The sequence below is a fragment of the Tauraco erythrolophus genome, chromosome 2 (genome assembly GCF_009769465.1).
Source record: "Tauraco erythrolophus isolate bTauEry1 chromosome 2, bTauEry1.pri, whole genome shotgun sequence".
In the NCBI taxonomy this organism is placed as follows: domain Eukaryota; kingdom Metazoa; phylum Chordata; class Aves; order Musophagiformes; family Musophagidae; genus Tauraco; species Tauraco erythrolophus.
Window position 1 is genome coordinate 61565227 of NC_141466.1, and position 20261 is coordinate 61585487.

Consider the following 20261-nt stretch of genomic DNA (forward strand, 5'->3'; position numbering starts at 1 on the left):
AGGGGCTGATGGAAAGCACGGAGCACCCTCTGCTGCACTCATTAAAATTAGACTCAGCAGCAGCACTCAACCTTGTGAATACCTGGCAGAACGGTGCTCTGCCCTCCTAGTGAGGGAAGCTGCCTCCCACTGCCAGGAGCTCAGATAACGGAGGACACTGCAGGATTCAGCCCAGGCGTCTCTCCAAGACAGAAGCCACCAGTCTCTCCTGAGTCACACACCGGGTTTGGAGAAGGTAGCACAATCTCTGTTGTGAAAGGTCAGCTACACCTTTCCTCCTGCGTCTGACCAAGTTCTCTCTCCACAGCTGGGTCAGCTTTATTTCAAAGAAAGGAGGACTTTGCTGCCCATGCACAGGTCTCCAGGGACAGATGGAGGTTGTGGGTTACTCGCTACGCAGGTAATGAGACTTCAGTTGCTGCCCCATTCATTTTCTATCTTGATCTTTTTTTTCTCTGTTCATCCCATCATTTGTTCATGTACTTACACTGCAGGATCTGGCTGCTTTTCTTGCTGTTCTGGCTGGGACAAGGGAGGCAGATGGCTCCTCCAGGTTGGTGAAACATGATAAAAGGATAGCAAGGAGAGGCAAGGATGAGAACTTGGTTATTTTGCTTGTAACAAGATGTGCCTCTTCTCTGCCCTCCAGTCCCACTGGCTCATCTGCTCTGTATGTGTTCCCACCAGGTTTTGTAGAGAGCAGTTGCCGCTCCAGGATTTTTTGGATGAAACTGAATAAACTCTTGCTCCAGGGAAAGTTCTTCCAGCTCGAAATCAATGGTGAGTCACAAGTGGCTGCCCTGAGTACCGTGAAGGCTGGGGAATCACCTAAGTGATCCCAGTGCCTGTGATCTGGATGCTGCTGCCATCTACTTGATAATTGGTAACTGACCCCAGAGAACTTGCAGAACATCCTTGCCACCTAGACCTGGCTTCTGCACCTCAGTTTGGCCACTATCCCTACAGATGAGTAAAGCTTGTATCTACAGCCACAGTCCCCTTCGCCCCTTCCCCCTAACATGCTAGGGAAAGGAGAAAAGATGGCCTGAGGAGGAAGGACTGACTTCACTTTCATTCTTTCCTCTGCTGAGTCCTTACATGTGTCTAGCAAGGAAAACAAAGGCGACATTGCAGCTTGGATATGTTCTGGGCAGCACAAATGACAGCAGCAGTGTAGGCTGGGTAATACCCAGAAAACACGCTCTCAACGAGCGTTGAGTGAGTGCTGCAGTAATTAAAGGATTTTTTTTTTTTTAATTTCCTTTTTATTTAACATCACAATAGCAGTTAGATAGCCTATTTCAGTTTGAACAAAGGCTTTCCATTTTGCTAAGGAAAACAAAAATCCACTTAACCAAAATGAAAACCAGAAAATGTTCACATCAGATTGAAAAAAGTATATGATTTCACCCCAAACCAGATTTCTTTCTATTGAGATCAGTCCACTTTTTTCTGAGTTTTGTTTTTTTGCAGTTGATTTGGAGGCAGAACTGAAAAAGTCAAGCAGAGCAAGGGTGTGGGAAGAAGTGATAGCATTTATGAGAGCAACTGATACTGCTGGAAAAAACAGACCAGCCTTCAGGCACAAAAAGGTTGTTTGTTTCTTCCAGCTCTATCAGTTGGTCTCATAAAAGCTACTCCCTTTTCTTCCAAAATTCTTCTCACTTATCTCCTTACTCTATCCTAGCTGTAAGAATCCATCTACTGAAACAGCAGTTATTAGTACTGTTCGACATATAAAGATGACAGACAAATCTAGAAATTCCAATGGCAGCTAGTTAAACCCTATCTACTTGTACAGATTCTTGTGTCTAACCCAAAACTAAAATAGTTCCTTAATCAGAGGGCAGATAATTAACAAAATATGATGTTATTAACTCTATCAGCATCAAGAGCGGAGCGCAGCCAGCCCTCATCGTCTCTGTTACTTGACTCCACCATAGCTTTAACAGCACACAGTGTCTTGCCAAGCAGAGACGAGCAGCAAACCTGACCAATTTGTAGAAGCGCCCATCCAAAATAGGTCTGTGAGTGCATCCTTTGACCAGAGTTAGCAGCAAATTAACACAACCCGAGGATTTTTAGAAATGGATGGGCTTAGTAGCCCATAACTATTTTCTAGAGAGTAAAATCAAGGAGGGAGAAATATATGTGATGCCTCAGAGAAACTCTCCATAAGAGTTCTTCAGGGTGGCTGTGGCACAACCTTCTGGACACAGAGAAAGGGGCATTAAAGTGAGCAGAATGTGGGTGAGCTTGAGACATGCCAGACTGTCTCATGCACTCTAACACATACCAGCACAGCTTCGCCAGCTTCTTAACAGCAGACATTGCTGGAGAGCACTCAACCCAGCTGGATCTCTTTTCAGAGGACCTCTTTTCTCAGCTCCACTCTGCCCCATGACTTGCCCTGAGCTTTCCACCCACACATGATTCCCTTTTTCTGTAGATCCTTATGCTGGCCCCATTCTACTGGATGAGAAACTAGCGTCTCGCTGTGGCTATGTCCTCTCAGAAGACGTGTGGGGCAATCCCGTCTTCCGCGCATCAGTACTTGGCTGTCATGTGGCCAACGAGGTAAGACCCAGAGACGGGCTTGAAAACAGCTCAGACAGTACGTCCTCTCCAAAAAGACAAGATTTGGATATTACATGGCATTCCAATGGCATGTTTTGAGAACTCAAGAAACAGTGAACTCAAGGAGTTAGTGGTGGTGGTGTGTAGAAATGAATAGGCAATGGCTCTCCAGTACGAAGTTTGTTCACTGTGACTGACACGGGATTTCCTCTTTCCATGAAATGACACTTGGCCTAATGCTGCTGACTGGCTGCCAGTTCTCAAGCATATCCTTGTAGCTGCTGATTTGCCAGAGATTTTCTTGAAATCCTCTCTGGAAAGAAGTAGGCATCTACTCGAAAAAGCAACATTTGCAGTGTGATTCTGGCAGACCGTTTCCTGGCTTAATTTGTGTGGTAATGTGCCTGTTAACACATGCCTAGGAACCTAGATCACACACATCTGTTAGACCCAGATTTGTCTCACGTAACTTTAGCCATCTAAAAGATAATGTCTAGTCTAAACTAGTTGTTTACGCTTCCACAATAGTCAATGGAGAGAAACAGGCATCTCCGGAAGGTGATTCACCCCTTCCTAAAATATGTGTAAAAGTGTAGCCTGGATTTCTAATTTCTAAATGTTAGTTGAGATGAAATGTACCTAGAAACAGAACGTATCAGAGTAGAAACTTCATTGCTTGTCCGTGTTTAGTCTGGTTGGTCCTGGAAGCCCCACAGAAAAAATAAGGTAAAACTTTATGGGCAGAGGTTATGCTAACAAGAACGGAGGGTGTACAGTGTGCTGTGCAATGACCAGGATTTCCAGACTGGAAATTTCTCTGGAAAGGTTTTGCCTTTTTCTGTAGAAAAATACACATCCACGTCAGATTGAAGCACAGTCCATGGCTTCATGCGTGGCTCCTGGAGAACTGAAGGACCAAGAGGAGCTCTTAGCAAAGCTAGTCAAGATAGACACTAAATAGCACTTGTAAGACAGATCCGAACTACCTACACCATACTGAAAGCTCCAGTACTTTCGCTTCATGGGGAGGCCCATAGCAATCATGAACGGAAGGAATGTGAACCACATGGAGAGGTAGGTCAGATTTTCCCCTGACTAGCTGCTCCTTAATACTGTGGCAAGAACAGTGCTGAGCGGTGACCCGAGGCAAAGGCTGTGAGTACCGAGGCAATGTCTCTGCCTCAGAAAGCCCAAGCACACAAACCAGTTAAGACAGGGTGGTATGCTGGAGGAACTGTCACTACAGACTCATCGTAATAAAATGTTCTCAGAAACAGGACACTGGGCTGGACAGTCCCACACAGCCCCTTCTGGGACCTTCCACACTATCTGCTGAATTGTCTGTTCTTCTTCCCAGGCAGATGAGCTGTTTTCACTGACTGTGAACATCAAGGTCTCCTCATTTTCAAGCATGAGGGCAGCTGTGACCTACACCTACCCTATGTACTGCTCCTACTCTGCCTGGGCTTCAAGAGAAATTGTGTGTGAAGAAAACTACATGGAGGTAAAAGCTTTCCCACTTTCCTACATCCAAGCTCCCTGCCAGGCACAACAATCTCCACATGTTCCAGTCAGAAGTTGATTTTACACTATGTACCAGGCTTGATAGTGACCTGCTGAAATTCAGCAGGGGGTGTAACTGTAGGTGCTTATTAGTAACACGTTTGCATGTCATAGGTATTTTACATGCAGTGAAATTCAGTTAACGGTACAGATGTCAGGTTTGATGAGGCTTTGAGCAACGTGATCTAGGGGAAGGTGTCCCTGCCCATGGCAGGAGGGTTGGAACTAAGTGGTCTTTAAGGTTCCTTCCAACTCAAACTGTTCTACGATTCTATGATGTAAGTCAAGCTACTGCAAGCACATCAGCAGCCAGGCAGGCCAACCTGTTTAGCTCACGAGAATACCTTTATGCTATAAAATGCTGCAGCATCTGTGAGGATGTCATCCTTGTATTTGAAATAATAAAACCTGGAGCTTGCAGAGCTGCAACCCTGCTGTGCCACACAACTCACAAGATATCATTATGAGACAGGACCCACTGGGTGGTACGATTTGGCTGTCCAGCCTGCTACCAGCATCTGCACACCAATGTAGAAAGAAGGCACTGAACAAAAAAAATTTCACTGCTTTTTGTACACACCTACTATAGGCAGGATGAAGAAAGCCTATTTCTCCTGCTAGGACTTGAGCTGTGCAGTCAAGTCTGAGTGTTGCAACACATTTAAACTGTGGTACAGATGTCTGGGGCAAACATTGACTTCCAACTCAATGTCCAGAACTCACCTCACTCTGCAGCACATGCTGGCAAGATATACATCATAGCATCTACCTTACGTCTTGAGGATCCTGCATTTTCAGGTCTTCAGCCTGCCTGCGAAGAGAGAAGCAGTCCTGTTAAAGCCAACAGCCTGCTTCCCTATACCTCCAGTGGAGACACCCAGGTGCCCCTGGAAGTGTCCAGAGTGGGATCTCGTTTACAGCTTACCAGATATGAAACAGGACTTTTGATTTACCTGGTTATACACAAAGTATTCCTTCTGCTGTACACACACCACCATAAATGTCATGGCTTTAATATTGATTTTAAGGCCACAGAAATTACCACTATCAAGAACCTCTTTGGAAACACTTTAGTTACCTCCAGTGAATGTCAACTGCTAAATCGCAACAGACACTGGAGAGGAAATCTGAAAGCCCTCTCTTTACTCCCCATGCCTATAACAATTGTGAAGATTTGATTGTTCTCAAAGAATCTCCTCTGTGTCCCCAGGTGTCAGTGAAGACCAATGTCCCTGCAGTTTCAAATGACTACACCGTAGCATGGCTGTCTGCACTGCCAGAGGTATGAAGGGGAGTCTTTCCTAGCAGCTCCTCGCCTGCCTCTTCTCACTAATCTCATGACGCACTCTTGGGGCATAGCTCCATCTCTGTCAAAACAGGGATATGGCAAAGATGCCATCAAGTATTGAAAAACCTCTCAAGTTTTCTTAGAGCTCTAGGCTGCAAAAAGACATTTAGGTGGGAGAACAGAGCCATATGCTTGTTACATTAGTAGAAACTGAGTTCAAGACAAACAAAGGTACGTGGTTCTTCACACAATTGGTAGTGAATCTGTCAAACTCCTTGCCAAAAGATGTTGTGGCTGCTAAAAGCTTGCTTGATCTCAAGGAGAGTCTGGAAAAATTGACCGAAGAGAAATCCAATAAGACATATGAAATACAAAGAAGCTACAGATAGCTCAGAAGTCTCTGAGCTGAAAATTATTTGAGGCTGGAAAGTATTAGGGGGAAATACATACGCTCGTCCTATTTTTCTCATGTCTTATTTGCTCATTATGCCAATTTTTCCTTTTGACTGTCCCTCTAAATAGTTATCAGTTCAGGAGACTCTGTTCTAGACCCGTATAGACATTCCTCTCTTCTTATCTTTGACACAGTATGGCTATGTACTATAAAAGGTAGTCTGGCATTTGGCCTCTGGACTGCTCCAGCCATCGACAGACACGAAAGCAATCATTTTATTAATAGCACAGGCATTTTGTCCAAGGGGATTTATTCAAGGCCACCAGTCTAAGTTTCTTCCAGGGCTGCTATAACACTATCTCTAAAGATGCCTTAAAGAGCTATAGAATTCCTTACCTTGATATATGTCAAGGGTGTTTCTTGCTTGGAGTGGACTGTAGTGTCCAGTGCCACTCCAGTTACTCCAGCTTCTAATAGGAAAATAGATGCTACAATATCATAGTTTTTTAAGAGACTTTGGTAGACTTAGATCTCATGCAGCTCATCTCTCTCTTGCAGACTCAAAATGTTGCATACCAGCTATGGCAACTGATGTTTGTTTCTCCATCAGGGAGAAAGAGAATAACGGTAAGCGATGCAGCAAAGCTGGGCTACAGCTTCAATAATACGCTGTCCCGAGTGTACCTCCGTGCGCCCTATCACAGCAACGAGTCCGACATCAGTGTGGTGAGTTGCTGCTCTCAGTCAGATGCAAAACTGTGCTGTTTCCACTGCCTCCCTAGGACATCAGTTCTCTTTCTTTGCCTGCATCCCAACAGGTCAGTGGTGTAAATATGAACATGGTGACTTCCACTTCCATGTACAGGCAGCGGTGGCTGCTCTTGCTGATTGACACAACTGTCTCCTGTCCTGTTGGTAAGGGCTTCTTCATTGTTCACCAAAAATAACTGCCTAAGGAGCTAGAAGAGAACCTAGTCTTCCCGTTTCCCTGTGACCTACTCTGTAAGACAAGAGGTTTACAAGTTGCCCTCAGAGCAACACAAGCTAAGAGTCCGTGGCTTTAGTCCCAGACAAACATGTTCCCTGCTGTGATGCTACATTACTTGTGTTCCCAGTGCAGTGTTGTGTTGTCTTGTCTCCGGTTTCTCAAACCCCCACGCTAGATGCAGGGAGCTATAGACAAGTAAAACTGGACCAGAAGGGCCGGGAAGCCTACCCATGACTAACTCCACAGCCCCCCTCCACTGTCATGTAACTCCACACAGGGGATGCAGCTCTGTGTCATTGGGACTCAGCTAGTCCTTTTCTCTGGAGAGACAGAACTAGCCTGGCTTTTTCTGGCTTTGCAGGACAGTGGTGGCTGCACCTTCTGTCTCGCACAGAACAGTACTACTTTGAACAATTGATGGGGAAGCAGGATGTTTTAAGTTGTCATGATCTTGAAGCCAATATTTCAAGGAGAAGGCCCAAACAGATGGGTGTGCCCCATTCTTTTTGCCAGTAAGGCAAAACTCCTGGGACCAGAAGGACAACAGAGAAGGAAACTGGGAGCATGACTGTCAGTTCTTCTGAATAAATTAATTACTCATTGGATACTGGTGATTCAAGTCTACTTTGAGCACCAGCGTTTCTGTGACAAAATAGCCATCAGTTGGCTAATATCATCCTACAAGGTGTTTCATTAGTGAAAGCTGTAGAGGTACCCTGGTGAAAAGAAGTGAGGGAAAGACAGCCATTGCATAGTGAAGACTCACTGGTAAGTCCAACTGCCCGGCCTTTTGGGGCTGTCTATCTAATTCAACAGATGGCATCAGTTTCACTGATACTACACTAACATGGACTGTGCCGAGTGTTATCCCCACATTAGTGGTTCAAGAATCCACCTTTCTGTCTAAAAACATCTTAATGGGAGTCGATGGCCGAGTCATAGTAAACCCAGAGGAGGAGAACTACTTACTGGAGCACAACAAGACACACATTGGAATAACTATCCCTATTGGAGCAGAAGGAGGCAAGCTAAAGGTTAGTATGAACCTGTTACATGCTAACACATTTGAGGACCGGCACCATGGAAGATGTTTCTGAATCATAATAGTTCCAAATCATTCCAAATAATGATTAATTGCTGCATAAAATTCTTAGATACAAGAAATATTTTAAGATCTCATTGAAGCCTTCCAGTACTTAAAGGGGGCCTACAGGAAAGCTGGAGAGGGACTTTTTACAAGGGTGTGTAGTAATAGGACAAGGGGTAATGGCTTTAAATTGAAAGAGGGCAGATTTAGATTAGATATAAGGAAGAAATTTTTCACTCGGAGGATGGTGAGGAACTGGAACAGGTTGCCCAGAGAAGTTGTAGATGCCCCATTCCTGGAAGTGTTCAAGGCCAGGTTGGCTGAGGCGTTAAGCAACCTGGTGTAGTGGAGGGTGTCCCTGCGCACGGCAGGGGGGTTGGAACTAGATGATCTTTGAGGTCCCTTCCAACCCAAACCATCCTATGATTCTATGATCTAGGTGCTCCTTCTCTGTGTTTTGAAAGCACCTACTCAGAAACTAAGTATCTCTAATTACAAAACATGAGAGAAGCAAGAGACTGTCTTTTCTTAATAATCCATAAAGTAAACTAATAAATTAAGAGTGAATGGATTCCTGGGCACTGGAGTTCAATTATCTATGTTGTTACACTATGAAACTGGTCCTGACACATATTTGACCTGTGTCAATGAGCCATTTCCTAGACAATTTCCATGCAGGTAGCATGGGTTAGCATGGGACAGGCTCCCAGCATGTAGCTGGGGTGCAGCTGCCTGCTTTGGACACAGTATAATCTATGTCAATCTATAATTTACAGTGTGTCCAAAGAAACGTTCAGTCTAAAGGAACTGACAATATTCTCACAAGGCTCTTTACCAGTCATGTTTGAGAAGATGACATTGGTGTGACTTTGACTTTGACTCCTCCAACCCTGATAGCTCCTTATTGAGAATCTCAGCAGTATCTGAGCCAAATATGGACCAGATGAATGGGCCAAGCAAACAAACAAACAAGCTCTCCTAGTAAAATCCATTCCAGACTGTACTAGAATACCATTTTCTCTTTCCAGTGTAAGAGTTTTAACCGTACTCAGTCATTCCTCTATTGACTTATTGAGAATTAAGACTTAATCACAATTTTTACCTCCTAGAGCTCCATATCTGGTGGTGTATATGGAGTCATTTACAGTATTGACTTGTTCTTGGAGCACACGTGGACAGATGCAGATTGGCAAATGACAAAGTACACTGTCATCAAATCCATCACCACACCTTTCATGCCACAAATACCAACTGTTATCAACAGTAAGTCATTCTTCTCAATGACTTTTACCAATCTCTTGCTTTTGCTGTGTTACATATTGCTCCATTTGACCTCTGCCACACACCTACATTCACCAGAATGTTCTCAACTCCCACTTCCAATTTGCTAGCCAAAGTCAAGATGTAAGGTATTATTAAAAAACCTCAAATCTTTAGCCTTAATGGCTTTACCATTTATCACCTGTCACTATGGGATGAAATGAAAAACATCAGTTGCTGATAAGGACATGAACATTTCTTTCACACTAACATTCAGATTTTTCCAGTGAGCACTGGGATCCTAGAATAAAGATGTTGTGTTGTGCAATTATCACAATGGGGAGAACTGTCTTAGGACAGCATTCATTGATGGCATTATCTCCCCAAAACTGCCTGTATTGGTTATCTTGAAATCATTGTGCCAATCAGTGGTGCAGTAATATTTTTTAATTATATTTTCCAATGCATTAAGACACTAAACACTTTCAAAGCTGTCTGCATAACTGATAGAGAAAGAAGAAGGAGCCTCTTGGCGTACATTATGATAGCTTTTCCATTATTTTATGTGGCTGAACTAGATTCTAGATTTCTTTATAGGGAAGTCATTCCACATCACAGTGCACCTCTAGAAAATTACTGAACCCATTTGCTATAAAGTTGTGTGCATTTGTTGTTAATCTTCTGCAGCTTGAAGCAATTCTCATGTACTTAGAGTATTTCAGATCTCACTAGAATACAAACACTCATTAATCAGAGCCATTAAAAAGATGGCTGTTGGCTAAGTTTCCTGGAACTTGAACAGGAGGCCACCCCAACTGTCTTCATTACTTGATCCACATCAGCAGTAATTTGATGTTCTCTCACGACAGATACTCTGCCAGAGGAAAGGCTATTTAATGTTGCATTTGGACACTTTCTTCCCGACGTCTCTCTGGTGGCAATCGCAATAGGAAATGTGCCATTTACCCTGAGAGAAGCACAGCACCATGGGTTTAAGATTTATGAAACTCCCTTTTCTAATAGAACGAAAGGATTTATCCTGGAAGTCTCTTTTGATAATCTGTATGTCCTAAAGGAGGTAAGATACAGCAGGTCACTTCAGCAGCTGAGTGGAGGAGGTAGGGCAGTCCCTTTTCAGAACACAGTCTGTTTTTTATTAACCAACAACTGTTTCTTGTTCATAAAGGTGTCAATGAGTCTGAGCTCATCTGAATTAAGATTAGAGGCTTGCATGTCTGCACCTTGCTCTCCCTAGGTCTCTCGGAGACATGCAGCATCAAGTGTCGTTAGATGGTATGAAATATGACTTCCTTTAGTGTCTGTTAGCATGGCTGATGTCTGAGCACACATTCAGTAGGAACAGGTTTGTCAATTCTCTAGTAAATGCTGTCCCTTGAAACAGGAGTGCCTTGGAAAAATAAATCAATTATTGCAGTCGTGCAAACACCAATTACCAACATCCAACAATTCCTGAACCTACAGTTTATGCAGAGCCATTTGGCTGCCGGCACAGACCATGCACCATGCGAGCATGTACAGGAAGGCTCAGGGTATTCTAAATGTAATTTTGTTAAGCTTCAGACCATTTCTAATCCAAATATTTGTAAAAAGTATAAACTCAAAGAGGGAATTCAATCTCTCATTTTAGTGGGAGGATGCATAACTGCAAGTCCTCTACCACTGTTTTGACCAAATCACGCAGAGCTGAGATGCTATTTTCTCTCACAAGGAACAACATTGTGAATGCACAAGATTAGAACTTGAGCCAATAGTTTTCAGGCTGAAGTCAAACCACAGTTAAAATGCATTAAGAATCAAAGCAAGCTAAAAATTTTCAGAAGTATTTCTTTCAGATGGAACAATAGGTTTTGCTTTGGGGGCACTTTCAGCAAAGTAAATGAGGATACTGAGAGGGATCTCTCATAGCATCTCCTTACAACTTTTGTCTTTTCTCATTGTCTCATTCTCACTCTTCTGGCTTCAGCTCACACTCTGAGTAAAGAAGAATAAGGATTTGGGCCCAGATTGCCCTATACGAGCTCTTTCACCAGAGGGCTACAGAGGAAACACCACTGTGTGCAGTTCTGCCCCCATCTTCTGAACAGGCACTATACTGTCCACATTTATATTTGCCCAAAAGAACTGTTGAACCCAGTCGAGGTTTCTGAATAGTTTTAGGTCAACTGAAGCGATGTTTTTGGAGACTGAGCTATACACAGGGGAGAGGAGATTGTTGGAGCTATTATTTAGTGCTGCTTAGGATACACATTCCTGTCTGTGCTGGAAGCCGTTGCTACTGCAGCCTTACACTTCTCTCTTTTTCAGTATGTGAATAGAAATGAAACAAAATATACCCTCCTCGTTAACTACACTCTAAGTGTGGGTCCAGAGATGACACTCTATTATCATTCTGCAGAGGTGGAGTGTGTGATTGCTGATATCGGTAAGCTTTCCCCTGATATTAACTGGTTTGCATCAACAGCATGGAACAGCTTTTCATTGAATTCTGTGAGAATGGCTTTAGGCTGAGGATGAGAGCTTTTGGGAAAACCCCACCCTTTGATAGCTCATTCTTGGTAACATAGCCAACTTGCTGCTTTTCTGATGGCAGCTCTTCTGCATACTGGCAAGACAGTCTGCCCTCGAGACACTGAGAGCAATAAAAACTGGTGTGTAAAAGAAGTTGGCTTGCAAACTCAGTGAACAAGATGCCTCATAACTTGAACATACATCTACTGGCAAAGCTTTCAGACAGTGCTATGAGTTTCAGTTTGTCCTCAAATGCAATTCTGCCTCTGCGTCCAGGGTAGAACTCAACTGACTCAAATATATTGCTGTGAACTCCAAAGACAGCATTTCTCTAAGGAGACAATCATCCACTAAGAGCTGTACCTAGCAGGTTATCGAAACAGTCAGGAGGTCTGATTGGTATTTTCTCAAACTTCCTAGATTTTGAACGCCATGAAGGTGACAGAGTCTCCTCACTGTCCTGTTTTATCTTTGAAACAGCTCTGGGTTCAACCCAAAGAAGGCCGACCAAAAAAATGTATTTACACACATAGCTCAGCTTACCTCACTGAAACAGGGAGTAGGCCTGGAAGCAAGCTGGTAGGCCACTGCTAAAGCATGAGGATTCCTGGTCCCACCAGTGGTGAACTACTATATCCACACACAGCCAAAGCCCTGCAGACAATGCCAGTGTGCACGTAACAGTGCTGCTGCAGTGCCAGCGCAAAACTTAACCTGTGGTAGAAATCCCTGCCTGGGCCAAACATCATCACTTAAACCCTGCTTCATTGCTAATGCTTCATCCCATATTCTTCCCGCAGAACTACCAGAAGCAGTTGGTTACTGTGATGAAGAAAGCCTGTATCTTGCCATCCCAACCTATGGCTTGCACCAGTATTGGAACCTCTATCTTGGTAACAAGCTCCTGACCCAGCACGTTGTGCTTACCAATGGGTATCTTGCAGCTACCAATTCTACACACCTGATCTTGCAAATACCTCTGTTTGCCATGGGAGTTATCTATGAGGTACGTGAACTGTATAGCCATGCCTTTTTTTGAGCGTGAAGGACTGTTTGGTCATACAGCCACAGTCCCACAGTCACAGTTTGTAATGCTGCAGTGTTAAACTTATCAGAAAACCTCCAGAAGGAAGGACTCTAAGTCAGTGCAAGTAAGACAAGAGGTATCGGACATGGACCCTTCTGGCTATGCCATGCATTATGTAATCTGCAGTGCTAAGTTGTCTCTAAAAGATACGCACCGAGTCTTCAAAAACAAACTCTTCAGTATTTTTAGTAAGATGAGGCAAAATGTCCCATCTGCACTGAGCCAGAAACAATATTTCGATATAGCTTTTATGAAAGAAGCTCTTTTAAAGGAACATTTTGTAGAAATGTTAAGACATGGCAGGGGAAAAATTATGCTGTAATAAACATCTGAACTATTCTACAATAATCAGCCAAAATTTATCAGTGACAGTGACCAATTAATTTCTACTAGAAAACTTCTGCCCCCATGTTGCATCAGGCTCTAGTCTTCGCACTGACTTAACTCTTGTGACTTGTTAGTATCCAAGCAGCACAAGCTAAAGAGCGGAACTTTGTACATATGGATCACATGACTTAATGGGAAACCTCTTCCATCACCTCCTTCACAGGAAGTGTCCTTTCAGAAAATTAAAGCAAGGTTTGATGTTGTCCTAAGGAAAGTGAGAACTATGGAGACCTTACAGATGTTCTCCGTTAGCTGCAATTTTAATTCTTCAGCATTTATAAGTAAGTTACACAAGTGATCGATCAGTAAAAAGATCCGTGATTCTTTCCTTGAGTTTATAACCAAGTCTCTGATTTTCTTAGTATGCCACTCAGACGGTACTATAATGATATCTGCCCAAATGAAGACAGTTCCTGCCATTGATATGAGTAAAACCAAACTAAGGGATAGCTCTTGCAAGCCTAGAGAGTATAATGAAGGGCACGCCTTCTTCAAGTTCCATGTCACTACCTGTGGCACTTCAGTAAGGGTAAGCCCATGGCCGAAGCAGATACCTCTGCTGGAAGTCTCTGTCTCTCCTGCATTTTCTCTTTTGTTCCCCTGCCCTAGCTCCTAAGAAGATTCAATTTTTAATGAGCTTCCCATATGCACAGTTTGAAGGCGATCACATTATTTACGAAAATGAAATCTCTTATGAGAAAGAGACTCTTCCAGGACAGAGTATATCGAAAATCACAAGAGATCCAGACTACAGGTAGGAGCTACTGACACTGCTCACTTTGGTACAGCTGCTGGAAAACAAAAGTGAACACAAAAATTACCTTTTCTCCTATTATAGACTAACAGTCTTGTGCTACTATCGAGCAAAAGAGACCCTAGTGCTAGGTGCCGTCGCTAGGGATCCATCCACATCACCTGCCTTTGGCTCCGGTACAATGGTACCAAGATCAAATATTGCGGGTAGGCAATTCTCTTCCTTCATTTTTAAATTTCTGTGAATCTTTCAAGTTCCTTTGTTAAGACATGCCCTGCTTCCTCCTACTGAAGAACCTCAATAACTTTTCCTTTTCTGCAGTACACAGAAGGATAAGACAAGCCCTGAATGTAGTTTCAAGAGTGTCCAAAGGTAAGTCTCCTCCTAAGAAAATCACGAAATTTTCAAACATATTTTAATTTAAATAAAATTAAACAACAAAAAAAAAATCCCGACGTTTTCTCGAGATGAATCTTTCGTGGAATTCTACGAGCCTAACGTGGCAATACTCAAGCGACCCGCAGAGCCTGTGTTTCTCGAGGTGGAGCTGAAAGACAAGAGCCCCAACACTGAGTTATACCTGGAAAACTGCTGGGTAACCAGGTCTCTAGACTTCAACAGCACCCCAAGATGGAACATCACTGTGGATGGGCAAGTAGTTGTTGAATGACCGATGCATTCATAGAATCATAGAATGGTTAGGGTTGGAAGGGACCTCAAAGATCATCTAGTTCCAACCCCCCTGCCATGGGCAAGGACACCCTCCACTACACCAGGTTGCCCAAAGCCTCATCCAGCCTGGCCTTGAACACCTCCAGGGATGAGGCATCTACAACTTCTCTGGGCAACCTGTTCCAGTACCTCACCACCCTCTGAGTGAAAAATTTCTTCCTTATATCCAATCTAAATCTGCCCTCTTTCAATTTAAAGCCATTGCCCCTTGTCCTATCACTATTCATGTCCTTCTCCTATTCATGGGAGAAGCCCTGATTTCTTCCAGATGTGTTGACATGTTCTCTCAAATAGGTGCGAGGTTAACGGCAGTGAGTATGTTGCAGAGTTCTGTCCTGTAGCTGCTGGCCCCAGGGTGAGACACCCTGCTCATTTTAAAAGGCTGGCAGTAAGGACCCTGACACATCGACCGCAACAGGTAAGATAAAAGTCAGAGGCTCACGTCCCATTAATGGACCCTACTCTGTGAACTTCCTAAGACCACTTTAAAAACGCCAGTTTAAGCACCTCACAGGCTTAAAACCTACCCAGCATTCAACACAAGCAGCTTGACTGGTGTGCAGCTTTAATTTAGTTCTCTTCTCAAATCTGCTGTGGAATACAGTTTTGAGATTGGACTGGCTGGAGTAAACAACAGAGTTTGGTATGTAAATATGACTTTTATATGGTGTTTCTGACTTTTTATAGGGTCAGATTCATAGCACTTCAGCTCAAAACGGCTAGAACAGAAAAGTCAACTTACATGCCACAACATTCACACGAAATTCAGCTCTGTTGTCTTCCATCTGTCCCAGCCAGTCAACCATCTTCTCAGATGCCAGCCCAATGGGCAGGGAAGCAGAGGCTTGTGGGTTTGGCCTTACACTTTTGAGGTTCTGTGCGCCTCCAACAAGTCTAAAAAGAGCAAAGAGAACCGAGGACGGTCAGCTGAGAGTGCTTTGCTTCTAATGCACCCAGTTGCGTGGACTCCAGCACATGTACTGATATGAGCCATGGCACTACCCCTGCCTCAGCAGCTTAAGTAATCACGTAATTTTTTGACTTGGCCTTTCATAAGCAGTTCAAATCATGAACTTGCTAGAAATGAACATGATGCAATTCTGGCTTGTGCTGCTTCCTAAGTGTGCAGCTGCATCTAGCACTAGATTGAGTTTCTGTCTAGCTTTGATACATAGCCTCACTGCAGCTCATGAGGTTTTAACTTCTCCTGTCTCAGCCTTTTTGGTTACCAAACTGCCCAAGGGCTTCTTTGACACCAAATTTGAAATTCAAAACACGTTCAGCTAGAAGGTGCTGTATGCAAGAGTTCAGACAAGCCTAAGTCTAATCAGCTGTAACTTCTGCAGAAAGCGGACAGAAGACAAAATTAATGCCTTGGAAAGAGGGATTTGATATGGACCAAATGGTACTTTTTCTTGTTCTCAGGTGTATGTGCATTGTTTGGTGGCAGCCTGCCCTCCTACCAACATGCCACACGGCAGCCCCTGCAGAGGACAGTACAGTTCAAGCAGGGAGAAGAAGGGTAGGTGTTCAGGAGAAAACCAGCCATTAAAGCACTCCTGACCTGATGTTTTTAAGGGATTTAGGACCTCTGGTTTTGGCATCTGAAATGCCTTGAACATGGACTGTATAACATTACATTTAGCTTGTACTTTAAGGCAGTAACACTTAACGTGCAGCATGCATGTATTCTTGAAAAACTAAACAAATACACTGTGTGTCATTCTCAGCCTTTCCAGGTCACCGTTCAGCCAATCTCCAGGGCTACACACTCGCTGGACCAGTCTGGATTGTTGATCCAGATCTGAGATGACACATAAGAAGTGAATTTGGTAAGAACATCAGGCCCTGTGTACTCACCTAGAGAGGTCACCATGCTTTGTGGCACAAAGCCTGTCCTTCAAGACCTTAGAATAATAAGTTCTGGGACAAGAACTAGGGAACAAGCAGGGTTTGCAGTCTCCTAGTCTAAGCTTGAGCCTGTACGAGAGGAAGAAGGAGAGCTACCTGCCAAGCCAGAGGGAGGGAGAGCTACCTGCCAAGCCAAACACAGGTGGGATGGCTGTGGAGAAGATGCCAGCAGCAGAGTAGGGCATGTTGGAGTTGGGCTGTAGCAAGGTGGTTTTGGAACCAGATGCTATTTCAACAGGTTTTCAACTGGACTGCCCCCAGCAGTCATCACCTTTCAGCTGAAAGAAAACAGATCCAAAATTTTAAAAAACAAACGCTAAAGCACAAATCATTGCCATATTGCAAATTCTTTTGAAGGGTCCAAATCCTCCAAATTGTTAAGAGTCTACCCTATAGCTTCGTCTGCTTTTGGAGAACCAGAGCTATTCATCTGCATGCTCCAGTCTCACTCCTCACTTCACTCTGTGTGTGTGTGTGTGTGTCTCCAACAGCACCTGAAGGCTCTGCTGTGCTGGCTGCTTTCTAACGGTGCAACTAGACACAAGAGCTACCTCTTTCAGTGACCACCACAACTATCTTGCTTCAAGTGAAAAAAACAGACTCTGGGACTCAAGACAGCACTGCAGCATTGCAAAGCGCCAGGGTCTGCAAACAGGATTAGCAAATGTTGTAACCTGTTGCCTCTCTGAAGTGGCTGCAAAAGAAAACTTAACAGAAAATAATCCAAGGCTGCAAAACAACACTTCTTGTTTCTTCCAGCTGTTGAAATATGGACTTGGACATTACTAAAATTATCCCAGCCCTGATTATGGCTGCTTCTTGTAATATTTCATAAAGTGACTGCCAATCCTCCCATGTGAATGTAAAGTGCAAATCTGAAAAGTCAAATAAAAATACATAAAAAGTAATGTAAGTGCTGAACATCTCCTCACTCACGTGCAACAGCAACCAGCTGGCATACCGACATTGGCTTCAAAGAGCGAAGCAATCTGCTACTCAGGGCCTCTTCCACGTGCAACACAACAGCATACTTCTTTTTGCCATTAATGCAGATTTTTGTCTATAACATTGCATTGACCTGAGCTTCTTGGAAACCTGTTAGTTCCTCACTTTCTTTTCACCTGCCCAAGTACGAGAAGGGCTAACTCTACAAAATAGGAGAGGATGGATGCTCTAACATGAGTGAAAAGGACAACTCACCCAGTATTTTGTTTTTTGTGCCCACAGGAAACATTTTTTAAAGAGAATAAAAATTAGAAGGGTTATTTTCAAGAGATCAAGGACAAACCAGACACATGACCATCCCTCTCAGGATGTGCCTACGCGGTAACCGAAGGCGGTGTGCCTGCAGCACGCGCAGGTGTTCAGCAGCAGAGAAGAGGGGCCAAGTGCCCTGATGCGGATGCAGGTTTACCAGCGTGCACGCATGCAGTCTCCAGCGGGTTTGCACAGCTGGTACAGCCTGCACCTTCACAGGCTGGCTAGGCTCCGGCACGCTTCCCGAAAGCTGCAGTCATGCCCGTGAGCATTGCTGAATAAACGTAGTCTTAAAGCTGTATCTACTGAAGGACTAAGTTTTGTAAAAAGGAATCGGAGGGTACTGGGATCTCAAGACCCTCCTTCAGCAGCAGCTTGGGAGATGTCTTCTTCTCTGCTGTATAAGCAGTGCACTCTACTGTCCGGAGCCAACACTGCAGAGTCAAGCGAGCTTAACTGCTCCCACGCGTTTTCCAAGAGAGCACATTCCCCATTTTTAACATTAACAGTAACAAACGCATCAGTTTAAATTAACTTTCTGTTAATCTAAAAAACAGCCCTTTTGAAATTTGTAAACTGGGATGAAGGTTAAATAATGCCAACTAAGTGTTAGCTCTTCTTTTCCCAGTGCTCACAGGACACTGTCTAGCTCCACACAGATGAGCATCAGGTCTGGTGTTGCGTCACTAAGGTTCACTTGCTCTGCAGTCTTGCAGAGCAGATTCAGGTAAACTCATCTGCAGCAAGTGGGATATCACAGATCTTTCCCTTTTGCCCTGGAAAGCCAGGAAGGGGTCCAGCAGCATTGCATACCCATCCACCTGGCAAATGAGGAGACCATTCTCTTCCGGATTCATTGGGAGGGAAAGGGAGAAAGTGTGACAGACCTGCATTCCTGTTTCAGTAGGCATTTCAGGTTCCCACATTCTCACAGACAAGCCAGAGAAATTCCACATCCCTGGTTTCCTCCCCCTACCTTGGTTGCTATTCATGGCAGATGATGTTTTTTACATTGAATCATGCAAGTGTGTTAGTGTTAGGCACTCATTGTTTCACTTTGAGGGGGTCTTTCCCAAGCTATGATTCAGCCATGCTATTGCACAGTGAATTGCTCTGCATCTAGGTTCTCCTGGGATCACTCCCTCCTCTCAGGTGTTGCAGATGGAACTTCGGCACCTAACTCCTGTCTTAGATTGCCGTTTTCAGCCCTATGGGTTTAAGCTCTTTCCTGGATTAGGCTTTCAGGAAAGCAGTCATACCACTATAGCTGAACAAGCCTTCATTATTCAGCCAAGGTGGAGAAAAGGAGGAATCAACAAGGTTCAAGAGATACATTAAATGCACAGATACAGGTACATAGGAGTTCCCATACAAGCATGGAAAGCACTGAACTTTGGATCAGCCTTTTCCGTAGTAATCAGGAAGTTAGGCTGAAACCTACTGTTACGATGTCTATGATAGGATTAGACTAACTGTTCCTTGCTGGGAGATGAAGATATCCTTCAGGTCCATTTCACATACTCATTGTACAACACAAAGACATGAATGATGAAAAATCTGATCGCCATGGGCTGTAGAAAGCGATGCTGTGGACTGCATCCAATGCCTCTCTGCTCGTGGACTAAAGGGATCCTACAAGGAACATCTTGGAAACAGTCATTTTTCAGACACAGACTAGAGTTCAACTCAAATGATTACAACACGCTGCTAGGCAGGCCTCCGCCTTGACCAGATCTCACAGCAAACCTTTTTTACTAAAAAACAACCAGTCCTTCCATCATGCATGAAAGCCGCAGGCTGAGGCTGAATCTGCTCTATTGATCCAGCCCCTGCCTCTATTAAAAGGATGAGGCAGATCAACAACAATCCGCTAACACAAAAGAAAATAGAATATTATCCTTCTACCAGTAATCTTCAGTTTTGAACACTGTTTTTGTCTCTTTCTGAACTCTTCCCTTTCTGAAAGTGCGGGGAGAGCACAACCTGCATAGCTGAGCTCAACTGACAGAAAGACACTTATTCCCCACAAAATTTGAATAGTGCACCTTTCACTGATTTACTTCTAACCAAGGTTACGTACTAAAACTGACAGTGCATAGCACACTGCTCAGTGGTAACAGGCAAAGATTTTCAGGTTCTCATGCTGACTTACCTGTTGTCCACTCGGAGGGAAAACACACGGAAGCAGAACATATTCTGGCCACTTGACGACCTAGCCCTTTCCCCTCAACGTGCTGCAGCTTTCCCTTTGGAATGGCTCTCCTTGTTCCCCACGCTGCATCTCGCTCTAAATGTATACAAAACACTTCTCATACTGCTCTGTGCCCTGCTAACCTGGGATTTTGTCATCTTCTCCTACCTTTCTGCAAAAGCGAGGGAAAGGCCTTGCGACGCTGTGAGTGGTGTGACAACTCCTCCTCCTGTGTTTCAGGAAGACAAATAAGGTT

The 20261-nt window shown here is 44.0% G+C and overlaps 1 protein-coding gene across 1 annotated transcript; it reads left to right on the top strand.

The window, feature by feature from the left end:
• The first annotated feature begins 371 nt into the window (after nucleotides 1–371).
• On the top strand, nucleotides 372–16459 carry LOC104372256 (uncharacterized). Its single transcript, XM_086623405.1, has 22 exons — nucleotides 372–400; nucleotides 495–553; nucleotides 688–780; nucleotides 2450–2577; nucleotides 3935–4081; nucleotides 5351–5422; nucleotides 6381–6548; nucleotides 6641–6737; nucleotides 7627–7844; nucleotides 9007–9160; nucleotides 10027–10235; nucleotides 11483–11600; nucleotides 12487–12692; nucleotides 13324–13441; nucleotides 13523–13689; nucleotides 13814–13914; nucleotides 13999–14120; nucleotides 14236–14286; nucleotides 14382–14565; nucleotides 14941–15064; nucleotides 16072–16168; nucleotides 16377–16459. Exons 1-22 carry the CDS (start codon nucleotides 372–374, stop codon nucleotides 16457–16459), a joined length of 2745 nt encoding a protein of 914 aa, XP_086479531.1.
• The last annotated feature ends 3802 nt before the right edge of the window (nucleotides 16460–20261 follow it).